Source organism: Moesziomyces antarcticus (assembly GCF_000747765.1).
Source record: "Moesziomyces antarcticus DNA, scaffold: scaffold_v10005, strain JCM 10317, whole genome shotgun sequence".
NCBI classification, from domain to species: Eukaryota; Fungi; Basidiomycota; class Ustilaginomycetes; order Ustilaginales; family Ustilaginaceae; genus Moesziomyces; species Moesziomyces antarcticus.
The window spans coordinates 338,716-366,283 of NW_014639005.1; the positions used below are offsets into that span (position 1 = coordinate 338,716).

The window sequence follows — 27,568 nt, forward strand, 5'->3', positions numbered from 1 at the left end:
TGAGTAGGCGAGCGCATGTCACGACTTGCTTAGGCGCGGAAAGTGGCCCTTGACAGTGCTGTACGGATGGTCGGCGACGCCCTCGTCAGCGGTGTCCGAGGTACGGCCGTAAAGCACGCCAGCGAGGTGGTCGGGCATGGGCTCGCGCACGATAGTGCGCTCCTCGACAATATTGACGACGGTGCCGGGCTGAGCGCGCGTGATCTGGGCCTCGAGGTCGTCGTGGGAGCTAATGGCAAAGCTCTTGTCGTCGCGCGACTGCGACTCGTTGCGCGCAATGTAGCTGAGCGAGGTGAGGCCAGCGACGGCGGTGCCGTTGTTGGACGACGACGTGCTGCGCATGGCCATCGATGGCTGCAGCTGCGATGGGTTCTGGCTCGAACGCTTGAAGAAGCGTGCGATCTTCTCGGCACCCGAGCCGCTCAGCGACGACGAGAGCTGCGACGAGTTGACGCCTTCGGGCTTAGGCGCTGCCTCTTCGGCCAGCTCGACGTACAGGCGCGTCGAGCACATGACCGAAATCGTGGCACTCGGGATGGCGCCGATCAGCGACATGACCGGGTTGAGGTCCGCCAGCGTCAGGCCCGTCACGAGCGCGTTGATGAGCGCGGTCAGCACAAAGTACTGGATGCCCTGGTTGACCAGCACGGCGCCGATGCGCGAGCCGCCGTTCATGCGCACCACACCCGCCACAGTGAGCAGCATGACCACCATGTCGAATACGATCGTCACAATGTACTTGATCGAGTACTGCTTGGACATGTACGTGAACGCGCACGAACCCTCCTGCCACGGGTTGCCACCGCCGACCACCCAGGCGGCCTTGGTGTCCTTGACGCCCACCATCCAGGTGGCGAGCATGCCGAGCGTCAGAATGGTGAGCAGTAGCGAGACCAAGGTGCGCGCACGGCCCGAGTACACGCACACGGCGCGGAAGGCGAGCAGCATCGACGACGACACGGCGATCCAGCCCATCTGCATCTCGACGGCCTGCAGCACGCCGTTGCAGTTGAACTCGGTGCCCGCCACCACAAAGTAGATGTTGGTCAGCAAGTAGGTCCACAGGCCCACACGGCTGAACAGATACGGCAGCTGCGGCCACCTGCGCGGTCGACGACCCAGGAGGATCGAGACGTCAAAGCGGAGGAAGCGGAGCGTATCGTAGAAGAACAGCCCTACGCACAACCACATGAGCGCGGTCGCCGCATAGAAGCCGTGTCCCAGCACGACGGGGTTCTTCCAGTCTGTCATGTCGTCGGGTAAGCTGGAGAAGAGTTTGAGAACTTGAGGGGAGACGTTGGTGGCGAGACGAGGCAGAGGGACGGAAAGGACGGAAAGCTTGGTGCTGATATATACCCGTCCCGTTAAACAAAGCCAGGTGCTAGAGGCACGCCGGGGTCAGGCTGATGCGGCAGACGCCCTGGCTTGCGGTGTTGACCAAGTTGTCAAGAAGTCGCCGGGAAGCAACGCAACACCTGATCACGAAACTCTAAAGCACGAGCGTGCACCTTGCAGCGGGGTCTGATGGTACCGATGGGAGCAAGATTGCACGCGAGGAAGCGACAACGAGATTCGAGCGAGATGCACGCAGGTGGCATCCGTCCACTGCGTGGGAAGGAGACATGTGGGGTGGCGGAGCATCGTGCGAGGCTGTGGTCCAGCACCTTTGGCCGCGCTCGGAGCGGAGGCTTTGCACGGCGAGTACTGCAAGGGGAGGTGTGCTGCGAGCCCATGGAAGCGGATCAAGCGATTGGCCGAGGCAGGCAACCTACAGCTCGGTGGCTTGGACGTCGACCTATCGCGGCCATGGGGCTGGGCATGCGCGCTCCCATCGCATGCGGGCGAACATGTTCATCTCGCCTGAGCCCAGAGCGCTTCAGAGTCGGAACGGGCGGCGGTGTGGCGAATCGTGGGTTGGCAGCGCAGTGCCGCCCGAGGAGACGGTGCGGCTGCAAGGGGATCGGCTGCTTTCGGCTGTCAACCGCAACCGAAACAGGGTGCAGACGCCACGCAACCGTCGTGCTTGGCAGTCGACACGCTGCTGCTGCCCGCCTGAGTCGCTTCGTCGCAACTGCAGCATGCGGTGTCGACAATGTTCCACGCTCGCACTTCGCCTCACCGGAGTGCCAAATTTCCAATTCATATCATCGCGACCTGTCCTATCTCAGCCCCACCTGCAGCGCTCCACTGCGATCGAGTCGGTGGCACACGCCTCTAAGCTCGAGTCGGAGCGGCGCACACGAACGACGGAAGCCACCATGCGGGCTTCAAGCAGCAACAGGCCGGTGGATTGCAGCTCACGTTGGTGGCTGTCACACTCACCCACGAGGTGCAGCGCGGCGTTCGAGTCCTGAAACTCTAAAAACACGTCACAGGGCAAAAAATCAGCCGTTGACGCCGGGCAATCGGACGAAGCACCAAATCGCAGGATTCGCGGAGTCTGGAACTCGTCACAGACACTGAGTCAAGTTCGACGCAGGTGGCGGGGCTGCCACCCACGGCAGCTCGACATGTTCAAACGGGGGCCAGTAAGCGCAACGAGTCGTGATGGACTGAAGACATGAGCTCGAACACGGGATATGGCTCGGCAGCCACTGTCTCGCCACGCGCCTCTCTATACACGGAACAGACGGAAGAGCCGCGCGCCAGCCCCTAGAGTAGCAGTGTGGCGGGTCTCGGGTTTTCATTTTCGAGCCAACATGGCCGCTCCTGGACTCAGTCTGAAACCACCCGGCCCGCCAGGCTCCCGCTTCCTCACTCAGTGCCCCAGAGGGTGAGACCGCCCCTGACTGTTTTCAGCGGAGCCGATGAGTGCGCTTGGAGGCTGTGGCGAGAGATGCAGAAGGCGGTAAGGCGTGACAACAAGCGCTTAGGTCAGTCGACGGCGCCAAATTCTGCACGCTTCGCTTCAGCATGTCGACCCCCCGCTCGCTTCCACCCGTGTGAAGCGGCTGACGGGCCTCGCTTGGCAAGCGCAGCTGCTGCTCGTCGTGGCATCGTCAGAATTTAGCCGACGATCCCCGATCGCCAATCCGTCGATCCGATTCACCACTCCAATCCCTCAATAATCGCAGTCAGGTGGGCCGTCATCGCAACCCACCACGCTCGACCCTTCGCCAAAGAAGAGACACAAGCCCCAGCACAAACACAGACGGATGATTTGAAGTTCGCAGATCTTTGATTTGCATTTGCACTTTGCAAGAATGAAGAGATAGGAAGGGGAAGCGGGGTAAGAGTGATGCTAAATGGTAAGGGGGAAAAGCAACCCGATTTGCGAGGAGAGTGAGCTCGGTCAAGCCCGAGCAAGATTAGTGGATGTGCGCTGAGATCCTATGCTAGTGAGAGAGAGAGGGATGTAGTGACGGTGACCAAAGACATGAATGCTACGACAGAGAGAGAAAGACAGAGCAAGAGTGATAGCGGGAGAGAGTGTGGTGCTGTTTGCGTCCGGTGATCTGTTCGGTTGTCCAACCGCCACCTAGCCGCTCGCCTGCTTGGCATGCAGCCCGCTGCATAAGCCAAGCAAGTCAAAGACGACAGGTGCAGAATTGCGACTCAACCCGGATCCCGTGGAAAGAAAAAACGAGGAGGGATGGGGTGGGGGGGAAGGAAGGGGAGAGGAGAGGAGGCTTAGTAGGCTGCCGACGAGTGGTGACCGCCGAGCATCCTGGAGAGCAGGTTGGAGCTGCTTCGCACGCTGCGCATCGAATGCGAGACGGGGATGTGCGCCTGGCTGGGTTGCTGCATGTTGATCTGCGAAGAGGTGCTCTTCTTGAGGCTCGAAGGCACCGCCTGCGAGAGGTAGCGGTGCATGGCCGAGCCGGGCTTGTGTGCCTCGAGCTCCTCGTTCTGCACCACCATGACCGGGCGTGAGCGGCTCGAGGGGAGTCCCGACACCGAGTGCTGCTGCATGCGCGCGTCGAGGCCCTCCTGCTCCAGGTAGTCGTCCTCGTAGTCGTCGTAGTCTTCAGCCGAAGACGAGGACGAGCCATTGTCGTCGGTCAGCTCGGCTTCCGACGACGTCGAGCTCGCGTTGGACTCGACCGAGTCTTGTCGGCTCATGAGCGACGAAGACTGCTGGGCGTACATCTCCTTGGGAGAGGCGTCCAACGAGTCGGGCGAGTCGTAGGCGGCCGAGCGGCGGTGCTGCTCGTATCGGCTCGGCTCGCTCTTCTGGTTCCAGCAGGGCACCTCGGAAGCGGGCAGGTTGCGCAGGTGAACGCGACGCTCGCTTGCGCGGACGTAGCGCTCGCGCTCGCGACCGCACTCGAGACCGCGGAGGTGCATCTCGCGACGACCGGCCTCGGAGCGAGTCTCGACACGGCGGAAGAAGGGAGCAAAGTGGACCATGAGCTCGTCCTCCTCGATGCGGAGATCGTAGTCGAGAAGGTAGAGGAGCTGCTTCTCCATGAGGTTCACCTCGGCCTGAGAGAAGAGCGCGGCGTACTTGTTCCAGTGCTTGTTCTTGGGCGACGAGTCGTTGAGGTACTTTGCGGCGACGATGAGCGTGGCGAGGAAGACGCGGTGGCGCGTGCAGTGCATGCCCTTGGCAACGCGAGGAAGCCTTGACCTCAGGCGGTCGAGGTAGACGAGCGTGCAGAGGAGCGTGGGCACCTGGACGTTGGACCTCTCGACCAGCAGGGCGATGAAGGTCTCGAGGCTAGGCAGGCCGTTGATCTCGAGCTTGCCCGCCGGGTCGGCCTCGGCCGAGGCGATGGAGCGGGTGGGGGTGGCAGGCGGCGAGTCCGGGGACTGTGTGGAGCCGCACTGGATGACGTGGGCAGCCTGGTTGGCGAGGTAGACGACCATCTCGCGCGTCACTGGGCTCTTGATGAGGTCGGTGATGGCGGGGTTGTGGACGAGCTTGGGTATCAAGCTAGCAGGGTGGCGGCGAAGGAAGCTCGAGTTGAGCGTCGAGGCCGAGGTGGAAGCCTGTGAAGAAGACATGGTGACGATGAGAGAGAGAGAGGTGGGGTGGGATGGGAGGGATGGGTCGGCGAGTGGAGGATGGCGGCGAACTGGCGTTGCGAAAGGTGGGAAGGACACCGGTGAGTGCGCTTGTCTTATAAGGAGATCGGAGATGGAAGCCAGAAAGACGCCGCGACGAGGCTGCAGATGGAGCAGGATATGCAGCAGTTTAAGGTTGGAGAGGTGGTTGTTGCGAACGAGAGGTGGAACTCGATGCAAAGTGGGGAGGGTGAGACGACCAAACAAGGGGGCAGTCGATGGTGGCGTGCAGGGGGAGGCGAGGGTGATGGTAGAGGGAATGCTAAGCGAGACGGGATGGGCTGAGAAGCGTGGATCGCTGGTCAAGCAAGGGGGAGTTGATCGGAATTGGTCGTGTGTTTGGTAGATGCGAGGGGTCTTTTAAGGAAAGAGGCCAAGCGGTGGAAGCGATGCAGACGACGGCGAGGACGGACAGGTGGGTGAGCACGCGGCGGGCGTCGGCAAGGGGTCGAAGGGGAGGGATGGGCGTGTAGAGATGGGAATGGCAGAGAGAGGGCAGGCGGGTGTCAGGAGAGAAGAGCTTTAAGCAAGGCAAGATACGCGAGATGAGGCGCAGGAGCTGTCGATGACACCAGAAGCGGAAGGAGTGGGAAGGGGCTCTGCTCGGGTATCGCCAAAAGGCACTGGGAACGACGCGCCACGGGTGCAGCGCGGTGCAAGCAAGGCACAAGAAGCTGGCAGGAGCACAGAGGCATTTGGCCGGCATGAGAAGCATGAGAAGCATTGGAGCATGAGGAGCATGAGGGGCAGGCACGCCTCGCCACGCACAACGACACCTGTCACCGACGACGACGAAGAGAAGACGCAGAGGCGCGTCTGGGCTTCGGCGAGGGTGGGAAGCGGCGGAAGCTCGATGGCGCTGGACAAAGCGCAGCATGTGCAGCAAGGCCGAGCGAGGGAACGCAGGCCCGAGGCTCAACGCCGGGCCAACCAGCGCGAGGCGGGGCGGGGCGAATCGCGATAGAGGGGCGGAAGCCAACGAGGAGGGGAATGCACGGCCGACGGCAACTGAACCTTGGCTAGAGGAAATTCGCACACGAGCCAGAGGAGGAATGGACGGGCGAGCGAGCGAGCGAGCGAGGGAGCGAGCGAACAAGCGGCTGCAAGCGGTCCCTGCAAGGCGGGCAGAGGCGCGAGGTGCGGCTCGAGTGCACGGAGGCAACACATGCACGTCTGCTTGACAGGTCCGAGATGCAGGTGCGAGGGAATGGAGGGCGCTAGCCGAGCTGCAGCCGCGCACGGATTTCAGGGCAAAGGGAAAGGAGGCGGGAATGCGAGCAAGCGAGCGCGGTTGAGGTTGGCGGCTGCAAGCCATCGAGCGCTGCGCCGAGCTGTGCAGTGCAGGGCTGCGCTGCGCTCCTTGGAATTTCGCAGGGCGGGTGGGAAAAAGCAAGAAGCGATGCGGCCCATCCGCCCTGGCAGCTGCCAAAAATCCAATCCTTCAGCCAGGCGCCTGCCTTGCACCCGCGGTCACCTAGCCGAGGCACTTCGGACGCTTGCGCTGGTACCGCTTGGCCCGCGCGCCGCTCGCCTCCTGGAAGCGCCCTCCCCCTTGCCCCGCTCATTCCAAGCCAGGCTCGCAAGGGCGTCTGTCATTCCTGCTGCTGGTCGCGACAGGCACGCCTTGCAGCGTTGCGAGGATCGACGTCTGTCCCGTTCCATCACGCCCTGGCGACCCCTTGCCTGGGATCGCTTCAGCCCAGCATCACTACGGCGCTGCATGAACGGGCACAGCCAAATAAGCAGCGCGGGTCCATGCGAGCTCGGGCAAACGAAGCGGCAGCACAAGCGTCCTCGGCGAGCGATTCGAACCAAGGCGTGCCATCGAGACGGGCATGCGAGTGCATGGCTCCGGTGCGGCACGAGGCAAGCAAGGCAGACGAGGCCGGTGCAACAGAGTCCAATCTCTATCGCCGAGTCGGAGGAGCAAATCCAGAGAAGAGATAGCAAGTCCGACTGCGTCGTAAAAGGTGGAGAAGGCTCTCTTGCTACCTGGTTCAGGCACGACGTCGCCCGGACAGCGGCCAGAAGGGAAGTGCTGAAGCCGCACAGGCGCGAAAGGCTCGATCGAGTGCGGTTGACGAAACGCAGCGGCTCGGGAATGCGAAACCTTAGCCTGTGAGCGGTGCAGGAGATGCAGACGCCGATGAGGACACGGCTGCTAAGGAGGTGGAATGCCTGGGAAACGCGCCGTCTGGTCCAAGCCTTGCCAAAACGGGTCAAGCCAGCCCGACCACGCCCTTTCCAAAAAATTCGAATTCCTCCCTCCTCGGGCTTTCTCCAACTTCCCCACCTTGGAAGAGAAGTCGCGAGCGAGAGGAGCCAGAAGAGGAAAGAAAATGAAATCGAAATCCGACTCTTTGTCGTGGCTTGGCTCGGTGGCCCGCGAAAAATCGACGATTTCATTTCTCGATTTCTCGAGCTTTGGCATGCCCGCTGCGGGTGGCTAGACTCCGCAACCGTCAAAGCGCTGGCTCGATGGTCGGGCCAGCCACAGTGTGCAGCTCGGATTTTCCCAAGCCAAGTGTGATCCGCTTGGCTCCATTCCGACCTCGCTGCGAACTTTCGATGCAACGCATCGCTCGTCGAGCGGACGGCCAATTTCGACGAGGAGCAAAGCAAAGCACACCGCACGAGCAGAGGGCGACCGACCCCGATCTAAGCGCCAGGCGGCCAGAGCTCGGGATTCCTGAAGGTGTCGCCCCAAGCCGACGCTATCCAGCTGCACAACGCCGCCCTGTCGCCGAAGCTCGGCACTTCCCGATCCGCCAGGCCGCTGCGAAGCGATCGCAAATTCGGAGCGGAGGGCTACTCCGATGGTCGACATTCCATCCGACAAATGTCGGTGGCCATTCATCCAACGGTGCGGCAAGCAAATGGAACGGCGGCAGCCGGCATCAACGAGAGCACACCAGAAAGAGCGCAAACCGCGACGCGTTGCGACGCGCAGCAAGTGGCGTCTTCAGGTGTTGGTCTCAGCTCGACCGAGCTCGGAAATTCGGACGAGTCTGTTGGCGGCCATAAATCGCAGCGCCCGCTCCGTGCTACACCAAGCGCCAGCCGCTCCTACAACGGTTGCCAGGACGCGATTTGCCACCGCTGGTGTAGCATGGCGCAGGCCTCGACCGCCAGTCGAATCAGCCACCGTAAGGCGAACCTTCGCTTGGAAGCCTCGCGCCACCGGTGTTTGCAATCTCGACTCTGCGTCGCGGCGCTTCTGTACGAGGCGAGGCGCCTTGATGCGCCGCCGCTGGTACAGTTTTGCCGCCTCGGCAGAAGCGTCTACCGAGACGGCTCAACGATACCGGGCAGACGCACTCGCAGTCTCCATGCGAATCGTGGCTGAGAGAGACCAGATCCCGGTGGGTCAATTTGACCCAAGCGAGGCGGCCAAGTGCTGGAAGCGGGCTTGCATCTGACGGACGGCCGGCCAAACCTAAAATGGCGGGCCTACGCCGTTCCTGCCGGGATCTGTGCTCTACCGAGGCTTGTGCTCGAGTCCAGGGCAAAGGCCTGTGGGAGACGAGAGTAGCCTCGTGGGCCAGAGTGCGAAGCCGCGATCCAAACGCCTTTCGAAATTCAAGGCAGAGTCGAATCATGGCGCGCCTCTGATTCGCAGCCCGACGACGCCTAGGCGCAGATGCAGATGCGCCGGACCGCCGACCCGCCAACCCGCCTATCCGCCTCCCACCTCGGCGTCGTCGTTCGCAGCTGGCCGAGCGCCGTGCGTTTGCGCAGATGGCCACGCAGCAGTGGCGCCCATCGCCTCGCGCTGCTCCGCTCCGCTCTGCAGAAGTCATGCGGCTCCTAGGTGCGGCGTGCCTGGTACCTTCGCATGTGTCGCGCCAGCCGAGCAGGAACCCTGCGCTCTTCTCACAAACATGGTCCATCCGACGGAAACGATGCACGACGAGAATCTAGACTCACCTTGGCTGCGTGTCGATCGAGTGTCTGGCAATGCCCGATCGGATACGATAGGAGTGCTTCCTTGGTCGTGCTCCGTTGGACGGTCGAGGAGTTGTTCGAGGAAGAGCCGGGGATCAGGGACTGATGGCGAAAGGGTGGCGGGTCGAGTGTGTGTCGAGTTCCTGTCTTTCTTTGGGATCTATTCTTTCTTCGGCGTCGGCAGCGCTCTCTCTGTCGCTGTCTCTCTAGTCTGTCGGTTGGTCGGTCTGTATCTGAGTCGTAGGGGTCGGGTCGGGTCACGTCGGATCGGGTCACTACAGTCTGGCGAAGGGCGAAAGGGATGTGGGAGCACGAGGATCGGAGGGCGGCGGGTGGAGTGGCGTGTCTCTCGCCCGACAACAGATCACTGTCTATCGACACGTGAAGGCGCTCGCGAGTCAGATGCGGGGCAAGCGAGGCGGAGTGTCAAGTTGACAGGACGAGCTTAGAGCTTGACTCCTCTGCAAGGGGTTGCAGAACAAACAAAGCGGTCTCGACACGTTCTTAAACTCTGACGGTTCTCCAATCTCGAGCTTGTCGCCGCTTCCGAAGGTTACAGCGGAAGAGATGGTCGAGTTGGTAGGGCAAATCGGTGTCGGCAAGGGTTGGGCAGAAACACAAGCTTGGCTCGAACCAGTCGAGTGGCTTGGGATGCAGGGCTGGGCGGTTACGAGGCAAAAAAAAGGCAAAAGAGCGCAGCGAAAGAGAGAGTGCTGGGAACGACCTCGAAAGAGGCAGAATCGATGGCGAAAGAAGTGGAAAAAAGGGCTTGCAAGTGGCAAAGGGCAAAGGCAAAGAGGTGCGAACGACGTGGAGATGGTGGGAGTACAGAAGCAAGCAGGCAACTTGTCCACTCTAGAAGAAGCGACGACGAGGGTGCCAAGCATCCGCTCCGACAACGAACGTCACCGCTCGTGCGTATCGATGTACGATCAGCGCTGGGCAGCGAGATTGGCTCTGTCGAGGCTGCGGACCGCGATATCGAACGAGAAAGCGTGCGCAGGTCGTGCGGTTCCGTGGTTCGTGGCCTGGCCTGCAGCAGCACGAGTGGACTCCTCGTCCAACCTGCATGCCCCCACTTGTCTCTTCGAGGCGAGGCGCCTGCGATTCGAGCTACTAGTCTACAGACCTGTCGAGGCTGGGCTGGCTGCATAATTGATATCGTTTCGAGACACTGGGCGCAGCGGGGTGTCAGAGCCATGGAGGAAGAATCTCGTTCAACTGGTTCAGGCACGGCGGGAGCAGCGTCAGTGGATGGGATGACGTGGGTGTGACGGGCGGACGCAGGCCACGGTGTGCAGCTTGCAGCCTCGCCGCCATGGCTACATGGATCATTGGATGGGTCCACCGCGAGCAGGCGCCTTGGATTGGCCTATGGCTGCCCCTGCCCGACTCGTCGATCCAGCTCTGTCGGTCAATTCGTTCTCGACTTCATGGCGGACAGGGTCTCTTCAGTGCGGGATGAAGCCGGCTATCGCTCGACATCCCATCGAGCGCTCGTCCTGCGACGATATGGAGCAAGAGCAGGTGTCCCCTACGGGACGAAAGGTGCTTTCATGCCTCTGGAGTGGCAAAGCATAAGTCTGCGTGAGAGCAGGTGGTGGGAATGCAACACTCGAGCGCGCTGCAGCTGAGTTGCGGAACGCGTCTGGACCCTGGTTCGGAAGTGCTGGTGCGGAAGTGCTGGTGCGGAAGTGCTGGTGCGGAAGTGCTGGGGCAGAAGTGCGCGTCAAAATTCGGACATTGCAGTCAAACGCATCGGCGGTTCGCTGCTGGATGCGATATATCAGATCGGCTCCTGAGCAACTTGGAAAGACGCCCGAGCAGCCGCTCTCGTCGCAGTCTGTGCTGTACCGGCCGAGAGCCTTCTTAAAGGCATCTGCGGGGAGACGTCGACATTGCGGGACGGCAGTAGGCAAGGTGGTGCTGCAAGGAGGCTGGGCAAAATGGAAGATGGTCGTTTCTTTTCTCCTCGCGAGGTGCCTTTCTACATTGCGGTGGTCTCGGGACTTCTGGGCTGATTGAAGCCCGTTGATCACGCTTACGCGAGACGTCTTCCCACGATACAGCATGATTCCGTCTTTGACCTCCTACTGTATTGCTCTTCTGCAGGCCATGAGCTGTGTCATCGGAGCCCTGCAATGGCGGGCTTGATGGCTATGTCGTGTCTGTCGGTGTAACAGTTCACGGAGCCCGCTTTTTAGTGTCGTTTCTCGGCCGCTTTTTTTCGGCGAATATATCTAATTTCCTGATAGCCCCCGTTGAAATCGAGCAGCTGTCTGTTCGCCGTGACCACCGCAGGCAATGTCACTTACCAAGGCCGGGGATGCTGGCGGACCGCGAAGAGCCCCATCCATACTAGCACGGCATACCGTCTGGGGTTAAAACAGGGCAGCGAAAGCTGGCGACGGGTTCGATGGAGCGCCACCCGATACCCCGATATACAGGGAATCCCACCCCCCGAAACCATCACCGGCTGCAGGGAGCGCTCGGACAGGAAATCACCGACGCCTAGCTGCAACGAGGACCAGACTCGGTGCTTTGCAGCCTCGCACGCACGCCATGAGCGGTCGTCTGCGCCGATCGCACCGAGCTCGCTACTGTGCTGGACTACCGCATGACCGCGAAACCCTTGGCCGCAGGATCCGGCTCCAGATGCATCCGCGGTAGGTTCACATGGGGATGATCCGACATTTTGGGGGTGCGGCAAGCGGTCCTGTCTGAAGTCCAGGAAGGCTGCAGGCGCGGGTCAGCATCGGCGATTGCTTCCGTGCGTCTGGGCGTTCTGATCGGATCGGGCAGTATGCGGGGGATAAGGGTTTTTGCACGCGACAAGGCCGCTTGGGCCGGCAAGTTCCGGCATTGCCCACAGAGCCGCTTTCAAACCCGTCCCGGAAAACTCCACAAAGCGGCCCAAGCCCAAGCCCAAGTCCAAGCCCAAGCCCAACCTGACCGGGGCGGAAGGGCTCCGCGCTCGGACCCCTGGCCATCGAGATTCCAAGGCAGCAGGCTGGCTGTACGCTGCGCGACCCCGTGACTGTCAGCCGCCCGGCAACTCAAACAGCACGCAACGAGACTGCCTCGGCGCAAGCACCTCCCGATCGACACCCGCTGCCCCCCGCCAAGACGGCAGCACGAGACCCTGTCGGACCGCTCCGGAAGCGTGCAACTCGGTCAAAGATCAAGGTCAACCAGCCTCATCCATTCAGCGTCTCACCACCATCAACGCCTTCCCTCCCACACAGACGAACGAGCGCCGAAACCGCCTGATTACAAGCAACACAAGATGGGTGCCGAAGACTACTCGCCTCCTTCCACGGACATCATCACGCTCACGCGCCACGTGCTCACCGAAGGCTTCAAGCGCCGCGAAGAGAGTGCTGCCAGCGGTGACCTTACTATCTTGTTGAGCTCGCTGCAGACCACCTGGTAAGTTGGCGCTACGCTAAAGTGCCGCGGGCACCACTGATATGCTCCCAGCTGCCTGTGCCAGGAGACGTTGCTGACCTCGTTCAACCACCTTTAATTTGGCCCGCATCGTTCGGCTCAACAGCAAGTTCATCGAGAGCAATGTGCGCAAGGCCAGCCTCATCAACCTGTAAGTACACCGTCTCTCGGACGTGCTGCATACTCTCTCGACGCGGACAGGACTGACGATCTTGGACTGCTTGACCTCACTGCTCCGCACAACGCCGTTCAGGATCGGAGCCGCTGGTAACACCAATGTGCAGGGCGAGGACCAGAAGAAGCTCGACGTCCTGTCGAACGAGATCATGATCAATGCGTTGCGCGCCTCGGGCAAGACGGCTGTTCTGGTCTCCGAGGAGGACGACGAGGCCATCTTTGTGGGCGAGAAGGAAGAGGGCGGAACGTTCGAGTCGACCAAGGGCAAATACTGCGTGGTCTTTGACCCTCTGGACGGCTCGAGCAACATCGATGCCGGTGTCAACATTGGCACCATCTTCGGCATTTACCTGGTCAAGGATGGCTCCAAGGGCACGCTCGAAGACGTGCTGCGCCCCGGTCGCGAGATGGTGGCGGCGGGTTACTGCATGTACGGCTCGTCGGCCAACCTTGTGCTGACGACGGGCAACGGCGTCAACGGCTACACGCTCGACAACCAGATCGGCGAGTTCATCCTGACGCACCCCAACATCCGGCTGCCGAACCGCGGCAAGATCTACTCGATCAACGAAGGCAACAGCATGTACTACCACGAGCCCGTGCTCAAGTACCTGGACAGCATCAAGTTCCCCAAGGGCGAGGGCGCCAAGCCGTACTCGGCACGATACATTGGCTCCATGGTGGCCGACGTGCACCGTACGCTGCTGTACGGCGGCATCTTTGGCTACCCGGACGACAAGAAGTCGAAATCGGGCAAGCTGCGAATGCTGTACGAAGCCTTCCCGATGGCGTTGCTCACAGAGCAGGTGAGTGTCTCTTGCAGCGTTCGGCGCGGACCGATTCGGAGAGGTGTTGAAGTGTAAGCCGACGACTGACGGTACCTGTTGCTTCCTTTGAACCGCTTCGCTATGATTGCACTGCAGGCTGGCGGACTGGCTACGACGGGCACAGAGCGCATCCTCGACATCCAGCCCACCTCGATTCACCAACGCTGCCCCGTATTCCTCGGCTCGAAAGAAGATGTGCAGGACCTGTAAGTTGAAGAACAAAGGCTTGTTTCGACTTGCTGCGAGCTGTGACTGACGCCATCACTGTCTCATCTTTTCCGTCCGATCAATTAGGATGAAGTGCTACCAGTGAGGTGACGCTTGACGTACGCCCAGCACGCAACACCACTGGCTCGAGCAACAGGAGACCGACCGGAATCTAATCTTATTTCATACTCGCAATCAAAATCATCGCAAGCACGCCTGCAGTTATGCCGTCCGCTCGTTGGCTCGCGGGTGGCTGCCGAAACTGTCCTGCAGATGAGGATGCAGTCGGCCAGCGGGTGTTGTCTGATCTGGCGTCGTTCGGCAAATATTGGCTAAGCTGGCGCAGATCGTGGTCCAGACCTTTCACCTGCAGGCGGACGAGGAACCGCTTCCGATGAACACACGCACGAGTACTTGCAGGGTGGCAGCGAGAACAAAGGGGAAGCGTGAACAAGTGTGAATGATGTTACCGGGTTGAGCGTAGTATTACCGCGGCTATCCCGATTTTCGGGAGGCTGCCCACGTGGATTCGAGCGGTAAAAATTCCACGCTCAAATTCCCAGGCTACCTGCGTTTCGCACAAAGGGACATGGCTATGGATCGCCTTTTCCCACGCACACAATGCAGCCACCAAGCCATCCGAGGCAGTAGTGCGGCTGGCCTTCCGCAGCCAATGCATGCATCCGGGAGACAGGATGACTTTCTCGTCAGGAAACACCGACCCAGTGCAAGCCCATGGCCAAGATGAGCTCCCCTGTGTCGGGTGTGTGTGCCATTGTCGCGCTCCCGTGACAGGACTCGCCCAACAATCTCGTCCGGCCCGCACGCCCCGTCGTCGGCCAACGCATGAAAACGAGCTGCCTCCCGGTGGCTGCCCAGTCTAGCGACGAATGAGTCAGGGCCGGAAATAAGATGATATCCTTCGGACATTGCGAGACGGCGGATCCGACCGCCTCTGACCGCTGCAGCTCCATTCCTTTGTCTTGTTTGCGTGCATGGCGGTGGCTCCCACCTGAGCGGTACACTGAACCCTGAGACTCGGGAAGCACTCGTGCACCGATCCACTGCTTCCGCCCGCCCTTGCTGGACAATGCGTATGACTCCTATGGAAGTCGGTGCATCCCTGCCCAAGCAGGAACGCCTCTCCCTTGCTGCGTGAAAAGGAGTTGCGATTGCATCTGCGTTTCTCCGCACAGGCGAACCGTGTGTCATGCGGAAACAGTCACCTTGGAAGAGTCTCGCTTCGGCTTGCGTTCCTCAGCCGGCTAAAACCTCGCTTGTCAGATGCGATTGCGTGCAGCTATATACAAGCCTCCCTTTGCGGGCTGATCACCACCGCCTCGTCTCCCCTTCCCGCTGCCACACCGCGATCCGCACCGCTGAGGCTTCAGTGCAGCTCAAAGCAACAATGTCCGCACCTTCTCAACATCGCCAGCCCAGAGATCATCAGCCATCCGACTGCATCGTTCGTGTTGCTCGTCTGTCTAGCTGCGAGCATCAGCGACAGCGCCAACACCATCATCACTGCCACATCAGACCATGTCGCTGTACTACGCCTCGACACGAGGCACACAACGTCGACTCCGAGAGAGGTCCGATAGACAAGCGGCTCACCGCAGCCTCTGCGCGACAGATCGACATCGCTCCGACACACACACACTCCGCGCCACCTTCGGCGTCCGCATCGACGAGCCATTTCCGTTCTCAGGACCACGCAATTATCAGCCCAGAACATGCCGAAAGCAAGCACGCAAGAGCTTCGGCGCCGTATCGAAGCAAGAGGGGCCGAGGGGATCTTGACGCGATCGCCGATACGCGGCGCGAAAGTGCGCCGTCCAGCCTGGGTGGTGGTGCATCCAGTGCTTCCGCCGACACGCACGCGCAGTGTAGGGGATGCTGTGCTTCGGATGCGACCAGCAGACAAGAGGAGTGGTCAAAGGTGTACTACGTCTGCAAAGATGTGGTGGCCTCGCAGTCGGATCTGTTCAGTGAGCTGGTGCAAGCACAGCAGGTGGGCTCAGGCGAGATAGGAAGCAGAGCTGCTCGCATGATCGAGGTCACTCTGACCTTGCCAGACGCAACCAGCTTCGGGGTGCTGCTCGACTACTTTGAGAGCGGTGACTTTGGCAGAATCTCTAGCGCCATGGAGTCTGGAGAGGCTCGATGGGAGAGCGTCATGCTGAATGCGCGCCATTTGCGCGTCTCGGAGATGCTCAAGATGCAGCTTGGCGCGTGGTGGCGACACCAACAAAGCCGCATGCACCGCGGCTCCCTACCTGCTCAAGCTGTGGCTCCACCACATGCGGCTCAAGCGCATCTCTCGGAGCCATCATCGTCTAGGCCTAGCCAGGCCGGTGCTCGTCCGAGAGCCTATACTACTGGCAACGGAGGCAGGCCCAGCTTGCACGACAGGCTGAGCGAGTCCAAAAAGATTCTGACGCCCAGCCGCGCGTTGTCCGTCGCAAGCCCGTCCAACGCATCGCCCGAGCCCACACACGCAGCCAAACGGACAAGAGAAGGCAGGATACGATCAACGCCTCGGCGCGACAGCCGGCCAGAAGGCTTGTACAGTGTCACGCGCGCCGAACCGCGCGCACGCTCGCCTCCTCCCATGCGCAAGACTCGCCCAGCCGCTCTCCAGGCGACACTGAGCAAGAGACCGCGAGCGCTATCGAGCCTTGCGTACTACTGCTCCGTGGCGCCGGAAAGCAAAATACCACCCACCTTGACTCGTTGAAGGGATTGGATTACATGTAACCGAAGGGATCAGAAATGGAAGCAAGCAGCAACCTTCGTGTCCGTCTCCTTGGATCGTCGCCTTGTTGAGCTTGACTGTACAGCCCAAGAGGATCGGGCGATAGAGCGGCCAGTGCTGAGCTGCTGTCGGGTGCTCCGCTACGCCAAAGCGACTGATAGAAGGGAAGGTCGAGTGGCCAAGGCCAGGCCGCAGTGAAGACCGGCCTCTTCCACCTCCACACGCTGAGCTGCTGCGGTGAATTATTGATTCCGACTTCCGATCTGAAATTTGGAGCGGGTTGGGATCCTCTTCCAGGTCCACCTGCTTACCACCAATCTTGTCTTCACTCCACTAGCTTGGAGCGGTCCAGTCGCGCACGAACATGGGCGAATCTGACGACAGGCGCGAGCATCGGCACAGCAGCCGAAGCGGACGGCGGCACGACGACGATCGGCACCGCAGCTCGGATCGCGATCGCCATCGACACCACCGCAGCCACAGCCACTCTTCCCGCTCGCACGACGACCACTCGGACCGCAAGCGACGGCGCCATGACGACGGACGAGATCATCACCGCGACGAGCGCCACCGACACCGCCACCGGAGCGACAGAGATGACCACCATCGATCGCGCAGGGGTGATGCAGGGGGTCACAGGGACTCGAGGCACGAAGACAAGCAGCCCGCAGTGGACTTCATTCCGACCGCAGAATCACTTCAGATCGTCTCACAAGACGATCGCTCTGAAGACAAAGCACCGAGTTCCGATCTCAAACGCGATGATTGGATGATGGGCTCGGGCGGAGATGATGCGGATGAGGCGACCTACTTCTCGTCGTTGGGCAAGGCGCGCGTCAAGGCACCGCCGCCTGAGAGGCCGGACCCAGAGAAGCTGAAAGTGAGCTCGCGCGAGCTCAACACGCAGCTGCGCGAGGGCAAGACGGTCGACGAATACGCCACACCCTCCGGCAGCAACACGCGGGCCGCGCTCGGCGCGCCGGGCTATCAGTGGCGCATGATGAAGCTCAAGCGCACGCTCGAAGCAGCCGAGCAGTCGGCTCGGGACCTCAACGAGGTCGCGCTCGAGCGCTATGCGAGCCTCGAAGAGTTCGAGCACGCTCAGGCAGAACGTCGCTTCCTCGACAACCGTCCACAGGCCAAAGACGATGATCGCAGCGTACGCAGCACGCCCACGCTGCAGAGCGTCGCAAGGCGCAGTTATCTACTCGCAAGCGGCGGTACGGGCGAGCCGGAGCGGGATACTTCTCGCAGTGGCACCGACTCGCCTGCAGGAGGGTCGAGGCCTGCAAGCCGTCAGGGCTTCCGGCGGCCAGGCGAGTCGTCAAACCAGTCCACGCCGACGCCCTCAACCCGTCCGCCACGCACAGTCGGATTCGAGACGCCGACGTCCAAACCAACAACGCCATCCATCATCCCGAGCGTCTTCACACCTGTCATCGAGCGCCCACCCGAGACGCAACCTGGGGTGGTCATCCAGAACGCATCCGACTCGGATCGGCCCGTGCTTAGTGCTGACGAGCTCAACAAACTGCAAGCCAAGATCGTACGTGCCGAGCTCATGGGCGATGGCGACCTTGACGCACTGCGCGCCGAGTACGAGCGCGAGGCCTCACGTGCCCGCACAGCACCGTCTCCCGCTCTTCCCGTCAAGGCTGGCGTGGTCACGCAGGACGGCGAGCGCGAGCTGCAAGTACTTCCCACCCTCGACGCACGCGGGCGCATGTACGACGTTGGCTCGCTCAATCACTCCCCGCAAGGTGCCGAGGCCAAGGCCAAGCGCCGCCTCCGGGGCCGCGACGAATTCGAAGCGCGCGACAGCAAGACTGGCCAGATCGTGCGCTACGGTGCTGAAGACGATCAGGTGAGCCTCGGCGATCTCGTTCGCGCCGAGAAGCTGGGCGCCGGATCGCGCTGGGACAAGGACGCGGACGCCGAAATGGCGGCCAACATCATGGCGGATGCCGGCTTCAGTGCCGATCTGGAGGCGCAGGACGACGAGGCACACCGGTACGCCAAGAAGAAGATGCGCGCCGATGCGGTCAAGAGGCAATTTGCCATCGGCGACTATGCCAGGACCCAAAAGGCGCTCGATCGCTGCCGCTTCTGCTGGCAAGACGAGGGAGCCAAGCCGCCGCGTGCCGTCGTGGTCAGCTCGGGATACCGGGCGTATTTGGCGGTGCCCGAGGTGGAGGCTATTACGGAGCGCGCGGAGGATCACATGTTGATCGTCCCGATGCAGCATCATCTGAGCTTGCTAGAAGCAGACGACGACACGTGGGACGAGCTGCGCAACTTCCAGAAGTGCCTGATCCAGCTCGCAGCCAGTCGTGCGCAGCGAGTGGTGTTCTTCGAGACGCTACTGTCGATCAAGCATCAGCGCCATGCGGTGATGGAAGCAGTGCTGCTCCCATCTGCTGCCATGGACCTCTTGCCAGGCGTATTCAAGCAAAGTCTGAGACAGATGGGCGGCGAATTTAGCACGAACGCCAAGGTCATCGATTTTACGCCTGCCAGGTCGTTCCGCAACGCCCTGGTACCGAACCTGCCTTACTTTGCAGTGGCGTGGGATCATCGTTGGGCTACAGGCTATGGCCATGTCATTGAAAATCTCAACCCCACCGCGACGCAGGCCGATGCTTACGATGTCGACGAGATGGCCGCCGGGTCGAACAACGCCGAGTTCAGCGACAACTTTGCCAGGGACGTCATCAGGGCAACGCTCGAAGACCTCGATGCAGACAACGAAGGCGGCTCGCCCTCTGCTCCCTACGTCCGCACTTTTGGCAAGTCCAAGCACCGCAGCCACGACGAAAAGCTCCGCACCAGAGAGACCTTCCGCCGTGGCTGGAACCAGTTCGACTGGACAAAACAGATTCCCAGCCAACCATCCTAGCTTCTCTTTCACACGCATATGCACGCCGACATTCGCTATCAATCTAAAATCTTTGACCCACCGAAGCTTGTATTCATAAGTCACACGGATTCTAAAGAGTGGACGGTTCGTGGTCGGGCCAGACCTTGCGCGGGGGCGAGTTGGTGGGCACGCGCATCTCGCGCGGGAACAAGCCCTCCAACCTGGCGCCTCCGGCCACCGCCTTGACCAGTCTCCTGGCCTCGGCACCCGTCGGCGCATCCGTCTTGGGCTGCGCACCGGGCAGCGTCACCAGGCCGAGCTCAACGAGCTTGCGGTGCTCGCGCGGCGACCTTTTGTTGGGCGCCACGCGGTATGTAGCGGCGGCATAAAGACGCGGTTCGGTAGCACGCAGGTCCAGCAGTGCCTCGCGCAGACGGGCGTGCTTCTTGTCGAGGCGCTCGGCGAGCTCCTCGCGCTGAGTGCGCTGGAAGAGCAACCATGCACGCGTGATGGTGCTGTGCACCTCCTCCGACGCCTCGCCGAACGGCAGCACTTCGGAAGCCGACGTGGCCACCTTGGCAGCCGCGGGCGGGTAGACCATCTTGCGGATGGCATCCGTGCGAGGGTCCGCCGCGGGGGGCACGTAGTTGGGGTCGTTGGGGTTGCGCGAGCCTCCCGTCCTGCCCGCTGCCGCCGTTGCGTAGCCACGCACGCCACCGAGCGATGCCACCTTGCTAGCGGCCGCCTTGGCCGCACCTGCCGCCGCAGCAAACGCACCCGAAACGCCACCGGCGGAGCTCGACGAAGCGGCCGCCTGCTCACGGATCAGGTTGAGCGCCGAACCGGCACGAATCCAGTCGAGATGCGCCGCCGAGAGCGAGTGCTTGGTAGGCAGCTCAAACGTCTCCTTGACCGTGGTGCCGTCCTGCTCGAACTTGGTGACGCGCAGCTTGACCTGCGTCGCCAGATCGCCGCCGGGACGAATGAGGTCGGTAAGGTTGACCGTCTCCACCACGTCGCCCGAGCCGATGCGCAGGTAGTCGTCCTCGTTCTCGAACAAGAGCGTGAGCACACCCTGCTTGCGCAGGTTGGTCTCGGCGATACGCGCGATGCTGCGCGCAACAATGAGGTTGCAGCCGTAGAAGCGCGGCTGGAGTGCGGCGTGCTCTCGCGCCGAGCCCTCGCCGTAGTTGTGGTCGGCGACCATCATCCAGGGCTGCTGGCGCGACTTGTACTGCTTGGCCACGCCGGGGATGGTGTCCTGCTTGCCGGTGGCGTAGTCGGTGGCGGCGTTGACGGCGTCGAGCTCGTCGTTGGTGGCGCCGATAAGGGTGTTCTCGGCGAGGTTGGAGAGGTGGCCCTTGTACTTGAGCCACGGACCGGCGGCGCTGATGTGGTCGGTGGTGCACTTGCCCTTGATCCTGAGCAGGCAGCGCATGGTGGGCAGCTCGTACTTGCCCTGTGCGGCGGTGGCGGCGAAGGGAGAGTCGAAGGGCTGCAGCGGCTCGAGACGCGCCGAGGTGGGGCTGATGAGCACCTCGGTGTCGGGCTGGGGCTCGGGCATGGGCGCGGGCAGGTATCCGATGTCACCCTGTGCGAATCCGCTGGCGGGGAGTACGTCGCTCTTGGGCGGCTCGAACTTGAACGGCTTGCCGTCCGGCGCGGTGAGGGTGTCGGTCATGGGGTTGAAGTCGAGACGTCCGGCAAAGGCCATGGCGGTGACGATCTCGGGCGAGGCGAGCAGGTTCCAGGTCTTGGAGTTGCCGTCGTTGCGACCGCGGAAGTTGCGGTTGAACGAGGTGAGGATGACGTTGTCCTCGCCCTGCAGCTCCTTGCGGTTCCACTGACCGATGCATGGTCCACAGGCGTTGGCGAGCACACGCGCGCCGACGTCGGTCAGCACCTGCTGGATGCCATCACGCTCGACCGTGGCGCGCACCTGCTCGGAACCGGGCGTGACGTCGAAGCTCGACTTGACCTTCATGCCGCGGTCGCGCGCCTGCTGTGCGAGGGAGGCGCAGCGCGCCATGTCGGCGTACGACGAGTTGGTGCAGCTGCCGATGAGCGCGGCGCTGAGCTCGACTGGGTGGTCGCGCTGGTCCGACTTGGCCTTGTTGACAAACTCGGAAAGGGGCGTGCTGAGATCGGGAGTGAAGGGGCCGTTGAGGCAAGGCTCGAGGTCCGAGAGGTTGATCTCGATGCGCTCGTCATACTCTGCGCCCTCGTCAGCGGAGAGGAAGCCCTGGCCGGCTGCGCGCTCGGCGGCACGGGCGACCTCGGCACGACCGGTAGCCTCGAGGTACGAGCTCATGGCCGGGGTGAAGGGGAAGGCGGAGGTGGTAGCACCGACCTCGGCACCCATGTTGGACATGGTGGCGAGACCGGTTGCAGGTAGGGTTTGGAGGCCCGGACCCGAGTACTCGACGATCTTGCCGGTGCCGCCTCGCACGGTGAGCTTGCCGGCAAGGTGGAGGATGACGTCCTTGGGCGTGCACCAGGGGCTGAGCTCGCCCTTGAGGTGGACGCCGAGCACCTTGGGAGCCATGAGCTCCCAGGGCGTGTTTGTCATGGCATCGACGGCGTCGGCGCCGCCAACGCCGATGGCGAGACAGCCGAGGCCGGAAGCGTTGGGAGTGTGCGAATCGGTGCCGAGCATCAAGAGGCCGGGGGCGGCGTAGTTCTCAAGCACGATCTGGTGAATGATGCCGGATCCCGGGCCCCAGAACTCGATGCCGTACTTCTTGGAGGCGGACTCGAGGAAGGCAAACACCTCCTGGTTGGAGGCGATGGAGCGCTTGAGATCGGCCTCTGCGCCCTCGTAGGCCTGGATGAGGTGGTCGCAGTGCACGCTGGACGGGATGGCGGTGCGCGGCAGACCGCACGTCATGAACTGGAGCAGCGCCATCTGTGCCGAGGCGTCCTGCATGGCGAGACGGTCGATCTTGAGCTTGAGATACTTTTTACCTCGGATGGCCGAGACGTCGGCGCCGACGCCGGCGAGGTCCTGGTCCGGATTGCGCAGATGCGAGTAGAGGATCTTTTCGGAGAGCGTGAGCGGGCGGTTGAGCTGGGCGCGGACAGCCTCGAGCGTGGCGAGGAGCTCAGCGTAGGGTGGCACTCGCGACGGGTGGAAGGTGGGGACGCGGCCGTCGGCGGCTGGAGTGGCGAGGGTGCGCTTGGCACCGATAGCCTTGTGTGCGGCTGAGAAGGCGGAGCGACCCCTCTGAACGCGAGCGAGCGAGGCGATCATGTTGGCGACGGGATGCAATCGAGAAGCTGACCAGATCCGCCTCGCGTGTGATGGTAGAATGCAGCCGACGCTGCGACCAGGGTGGCCTACTCGATCAGAGGGAGTGGCGGTGAAGGAGCGGCCCGTGAGTGTGTACGCAGCGCGAGCGTAATCCTACGAGAGAGAGAGAGAGCAGAGGCCGGGATGTCGCTGCTTCGAAGTGATGCGTAGGTTGCGAGGGCGAGATGGTGGTAGGATTGTGCGCCCACACCACGCTGCGATGTGGGCTCTCGCTGCACTGGCGGGGCAATCGGAAGAAGTCTTTTCTTCTGCACCTCCGGAAAATGCCCGAGACGCGCTGCTCTGCTGCACAAATTTCAGCTTTCCCCTCGCGCCAAAATCTGTCGCCGTGACTCGCTTAGTGCCGCGCTCACCCGCGCCTTTCACTCCTCTTCCACGGCCAATCCAGCGCTCTGCATTTTGCACCTCATTGAATCGCATACATCGGGACCCGATCCGATCTACATCGGACTGCCGACACCATCATCACCATCCGCACTCGCTTCTCTTCAATGTACAGTAAGATTCGCTCATTGAGCTCGGTAATAAGCAGGTATCGCGCAGCGATGCGGTGATGGCAGGCCACTAGACTTCAAAACTTCGGTTTCGCGCCGCCTCGATGGTGCGGGCGATGGGCTTCTTGCGCAGGCCAAGCACTTCGAGCGTCGAGAACGGTACCTGCATGGACCTCCTCCCCGGCGTAGGAATGAACGTGCTGGCATCGCAATTTCTGCTCTCCGCTTCGCCCGCCGCGTCGGCCTTGAAGTCCAGAATCCAACGCCAGGCCATCTCGAATGCGAAGCGCGGCTTGCTTGCGTACGTGACAGAGTAGGCGTACGACGCGCGCAGCATCTCCAGCCTCGCCACCGCCGCCTTGTCCATCTTGGCGATGTGGTGTTCTGCAAACGCCTTTGGCCACTGGCAGAAGCGCATCGCCACCTCGCTCGCCGAGTCCAGCACCACGGGCACCTCGACCGTCTCGTCCAAGCGATCCATCATGTCGCTGCTCTCCAGATCGTCCACCGCCGTGCCTTGCAGGAGCTTCTCGCGAGCGCCGCTGCCCATCTTGCTGCTCGCCTCCGAGCGAACCCTGCGCAGCGGTGCCGATCGTTCCTGGCGGCTCTTCGATATCGCCTTGGCTTGTAGTCCGCGATTGCGATTCTCAATCTCGCGGCGGGTGCGTGAGTTGGTGAGCACGTAGCTCTCCTCCATCACTTTGACGTGGTTGCGGATCGCTTCCTCCTCTTCCGGTCGAATTCGTCCCAGATCCTTGGCCTGCTTCCAAAGTCCCGAAAGCGACGTATCCTCGACTCCGCGCAGCTTCTCCGTCATCTGGTGCAGACGCGTCTTGAGTCGGCCCACCTCCTCCTTGCCCGCGGCCCACAGCGTGCACAGCACCGACTCGAGCTGCTGCGAGTTCTTGACCGCTCCAACGGGCGTGTGGTCCTCTTCACCGAACCAATCGTGCCGATCGCTCGGATCCTCGGCGTCGTACGCCCAAGCCGGCAGCTTTCCAAAGTATTTTTTGCTGTCTCCGATCCGCACCTCGGCCTTGATCGTGAGTCCGGTTTTGGAGCCATCCATGCATTGGCAGAACTTGTGTGCCAGATCTACCGCCTGTTCACTCTCGATGCCAAACTGCCATGCTGCATAGAGATGCATGACTCCGTACAGGCCCCGCACCTGCGGGTCGAAGACGGCCGCAACCGTACTCTCGGTCAGCTCGCGATCGCGCTCCTCCTTGTTCTTGTCAATGTGCTGAGCCACGAACTCCGCTACCGTCTCCTCGCTGCGGTCGAAGACCTTGCTAATCTCGAAAGGGCATTCGGCAAACTTGACGTCTGCATTCTTGAACGGTTCAACCAGCTGCGGCTCCCAGAAGACTCGGATGAGATCGCCGTCGTGGTCTCCACCACTGAGCAACGAAGCAAGAGGAGTGTGGCCCTTGGTGGAGAAGACCACCACGTCTTGGAATCGGCTGAGCTCCGGCCGCACCACAGCTCGCACCTTGCGAATGTCGGTGGGAAGAAGGCAGGGATGTCGCATGACGAGAACGTCGCCTTCGGGCACGTGGTGCAGTGCAAGTCGGCTATCGGGATCGCAGATGCTGTCCCCGCTGAAGCGGAACTGGATCTCGCCCTCTTCCAGCGTGCCCGTCGGATCCGGAATCACCATGGCCTCGGCGCTGCGAGCGATCGGGACGGCAAAGCGCTGCAAGACCTTCTTCATCGCCGTGTCTGCGATCTCGACAAGAAGCCCAGCGAGGTAGGAGCACGAGCGCGGATGGAAGCCTGTTCCTAGCATCTCGTAGGCGCGCTCGGGTTTCGACACGGGCATGCAGTTCCATATGTGCCGCCCTTTCTCGAAGAAAAAGACGCGGTCGTCGCCGGCTGTGTCCATCTGAGTGCGATCGGACAAGCCCATGCCCTGCGCTCGGTGCTCGGCAGCGTCCATGCTCCTTTTTGCGCGTTGCTTCTCGACCTGGCAAAGGTCATCGACAACTTTTGCCAGTACGTGAGAGACTGCAAGATCTGGGCCATCCCAGTTCGAAATACTGTCGGCAATGGCGCGCAGCTCGGCCTGCTGCAGCTCAGCGAATGTCTCTGTCGGAACTCCGTTGCTGTGTAGGACGAGGATGATCTGCTTCGATAGTGACGAGGGCGATGTCGTGCGCGAACCTGTGAGAACGTCAAGCACCTGTTGGCTAAGGTCGCGAGGCTTGTCGCGCGGATACTCGATCTTGTTTTGCGATTTGCGGATGTGGATCCATCGCTTGGGCTCCTCTCCAGGCAGCCAGCTTTGCGCGTTCGGGTCGAGATACCAGACGCCCTTGGCGCCTGCAACGCGTGCTTGGATCGCTGATGGGATCGTGGCCAAGTTCAGTTGTTGAGCCACGTCGCGAGCGACAGCAAGCGACATGACGGCTGCGCCATCCGTCATGATGGCTCGCTCGCCGGTCACCGGATGCGGATCGCCGCGTAGGTCCGAGACATAGGTGATCGTGTTGATGGTTGAAGCGGGAACGGAAGTCGAGAGGCCGAGCTGGATGCGCTGGACAAATTTGCCCATCTGGGAGCTGCTGTTCGATTCGAAAGGGGCGTGGTGGTCGACAAAGTCCCAGACACAGTCGAACTCGGGCCGAGCTGAGCTACCATCCGGCGCTCCGATGCAAAGATAGAAGATGGTATCGTCTTTGCAAATGAAAGGACGGTACTTGCGGCCCAAGATCTGCAGAGTGCGGCCAAAAAAGTCGGAGATCTCCTGATGCTTTTCGCGCGTCTTTGGGTGCAGTGGGAACCTTCGAGCCTCCCTTGCCAGCGAGCGGTCCATGGTTAGGCGCAGGATGCTCTCGCTGCCGAATCGGCGCGCGAATCGACAGCTTCCACCGAGTTTGGGAGGCAAGAGCTGCACCTTGAAGGAGAGGTGCTTGCCGGCCTTGGTAACTTTGGGATTGTTGATGCACGAGATGCGGCCATGGAAGTTCACACGACCGCCGAACGAGCGCATGTCCTCGCCTGGGGGACCGAGGACGCCGTCGAAGCGCGAGACAGAAAGCATCTCTGCCTCGCGATCCAGTTCCTGAGCGAGCTCGAGCTCATTCTTCGTGGGCTGTCGAGCTAAGAACGGAACTTCGTCCTTTTCCGACTGCCACAAGATGCGCTGATTCGCGGTACGGAACAGCGCACGGATCGCGGCAAGGTTGGTTTCCGCTCGGATGGTGTTGATGCCCGCGGTGATGTCGAGTTCCTCGAAGCCAAGCAGGCCGAAGGAAGCGAGCGAGGCGAGGAAGAATTGCACCAGCCAAGGCACTCCTGGCCTGCCGTCTTTCTGCTTCTGCATGATCTTGATGCGCATTTTGCCATCAACGACGTTGAACGGAGGTAAAGGAGGCCTGCTCAGGTGTCGTCGGGGATGGGAGACGGCCTTCGGCTCCGCCGTGGCCTTAGAGGGGGGCGCTTCCGAAGGCAATGTCGCTGGCGGGCCGGGTGCAGTTGGAACAGAGCTGATGTGCGCACCTTTGGAGGGCTCGGCAGCAGCTTTCGGAGGCTCGGCAGCGTTGCGTGGCGGATCAGGGGCATCCGCTCGTGCACTTTGCTGTTCCGAGCGAGCGAGTGGAAGATAGATGCGTTCGGGCGCGCCTCTTTCGTCAAAGTCTTCGCGGAAAAGGGCCCACAAAGGGGTCTTTTGTCCAGTGTCGGCGACATCATTCTCTGAAGGTGAAACGGGCGGGGCGCATTGGGCGGGTGCAGTGACAAGTCGAGGAGACAGTGAAGAGTTGTCGGTGGTCTGGGAGGAGGTCGGGGTGGCATCCCAATGCTCGCGGACGAGCATGTCTTTGTATGAGTCTGTGTCGGAATCTGAGCTGGACATGCTGGAACCATCGACGACAAATGCAGTCTTGGGTTTGTTCGAGTGCTTGCTGGGGGTTGTACGAGGCGGGGAAGTCGGGGCGTCGAGGGATGAGAGTGAAGACCTTCTTGACTTGTGATGGCGAGTCTTTGGCTGGTCTACGGCTGTTCTCTTTGATGAGGATGCATCGGTATATTGAAAGCGGTGGTGTTGATCGGGCGAGTGTTGCTGAACGACATTGGTCATACTCTACGGGATGTAGTAGCGGAATGCGTATTGGTTGTAAGAGGCGTCAGAGACACTTGTCTATGCTGGGCGACGGGGCTGTGAGGATGAAGTGGGTACTGCAAATGTGCGAGGAGAAGGCGGCATTATATAGCTTTGGAGGACGAATGCAAAGATGCGGGATGGTGAGATGTATGACATGCAGTGGTGCGGATGAAGTGCGGAAGCGAAGCATGGATCTGCACGAATCTGGCCTGGGCCGCGATGAAGTAAGTTATGAGTGTATCTCGAGCAGTCTGGGCCCGCACTGACCCCGTCTCGACACGGGGCCCAGTTGACAGCGAGCTGCAGCTTGGTGGTCGAGCGTCTATTGTTGCCGCTTCGCTTCACGTGAGGGTGCAGAAAAGGGGGATGCGCTGGGCTGAACCTGGACAGAAGTCGGAATGTTCGTCCTACAGCCCACCTTAGGGCAGCAATGGAGC

At 61.4% G+C, this 27,568-nt stretch overlaps 8 protein-coding genes across 8 annotated transcripts; 4 read left to right on the forward strand and 4 right to left on the reverse strand.

The window, feature by feature from the left end:
• Positions 1-18: 18 nt before the first annotated feature.
• On the reverse strand, positions 19-1,251 carry PAN0_005d2596 (uncharacterized protein; the record flags this gene model as incomplete). Its single annotated transcript, XM_014801837.1, has 1 exon — positions 19-1,251. The coding sequence occupies one exon, from the start codon at positions 1,249-1,251 to the stop codon at positions 19-21; it is 1,233 nt and encodes a 410-aa protein (XP_014657323.1).
• Positions 1,252-3,630: 2,379 nt separating this feature from the next.
• On the reverse strand, positions 3,631-6,174 carry PAN0_005d2597 (uncharacterized protein; the record flags this gene model as incomplete). Its single annotated transcript, XM_014801838.1, has 4 exons — positions 3,631-5,305; positions 5,548-5,681; positions 5,776-5,866; positions 6,017-6,174. 4 exons carry the CDS (start codon positions 6,172-6,174, stop codon positions 3,631-3,633), a joined length of 2,058 nt encoding a protein of 685 aa, XP_014657324.1.
• A 1,672-nt stretch (positions 6,175-7,846) lies between these two features.
• On the forward strand, positions 7,847-9,058 carry PAN0_005c2598 (uncharacterized protein; the record flags this gene model as incomplete). Its single annotated transcript, XM_014801839.1, has 3 exons — positions 7,847-8,153; positions 8,648-8,891; positions 8,986-9,058. The coding sequence occupies 3 exons, from the start codon at positions 7,847-7,849 to the stop codon at positions 9,056-9,058; spliced, it is 624 nt and encodes a 207-aa protein (XP_014657325.1).
• Positions 9,059-11,514: 2,456 nt separating this feature from the next.
• PAN0_005c2599 (fructose-1,6-bisphosphatase) lies at positions 11,515-13,786 on the forward strand (the record flags this gene model as incomplete). The annotated part of the gene is made up of 7 exons (XM_014801840.1): positions 11,515-11,618; positions 11,825-12,138; positions 12,198-12,381; positions 12,506-12,550; positions 12,653-13,382; positions 13,500-13,609; positions 13,714-13,786. The coding sequence occupies 7 exons, from the start codon at positions 11,515-11,517 to the stop codon at positions 13,784-13,786; spliced, it is 1,560 nt and encodes a 519-aa protein (XP_014657326.1).
• A 1,232-nt stretch (positions 13,787-15,018) lies between these two features.
• On the forward strand, positions 15,019-16,347 carry PAN0_005c2600 (uncharacterized protein; the record flags this gene model as incomplete). Its single annotated transcript, XM_014801841.1, has 1 exon — positions 15,019-16,347. One exon carries the CDS (start codon positions 15,019-15,021, stop codon positions 16,345-16,347), a length of 1,329 nt encoding a protein of 442 aa, XP_014657327.1.
• Positions 16,348-16,729: 382 nt separating this feature from the next.
• Positions 16,730-19,261, forward strand: PAN0_005c2601 (cell cycle control protein; the record flags this gene model as incomplete). The annotated part of the gene is made up of 1 exon (XM_014801842.1): positions 16,730-19,261. The coding sequence occupies one exon, from the start codon at positions 16,730-16,732 to the stop codon at positions 19,259-19,261; it is 2,532 nt and encodes an 843-aa protein (XP_014657328.1).
• Positions 19,262-19,352: 91 nt separating this feature from the next.
• On the reverse strand, positions 19,353-22,472 carry PAN0_005d2602 (aconitate hydratase; the record flags this gene model as incomplete). The annotated part of the gene is made up of 1 exon (XM_014801843.1): positions 19,353-22,472. One exon carries the CDS (start codon positions 22,470-22,472, stop codon positions 19,353-19,355), a length of 3,120 nt encoding a protein of 1,039 aa, XP_014657329.1.
• A 624-nt stretch (positions 22,473-23,096) lies between these two features.
• On the reverse strand, positions 23,097-27,107 carry PAN0_005d2603 (RNA-dependent RNA polymerase; the record flags this gene model as incomplete). The annotated part of the gene is made up of 1 exon (XM_014801844.1): positions 23,097-27,107. The coding sequence occupies one exon, from the start codon at positions 27,105-27,107 to the stop codon at positions 23,097-23,099; it is 4,011 nt and encodes a 1,336-aa protein (XP_014657330.1).
• Positions 27,108-27,568: the final 461 nt, after the last annotated feature.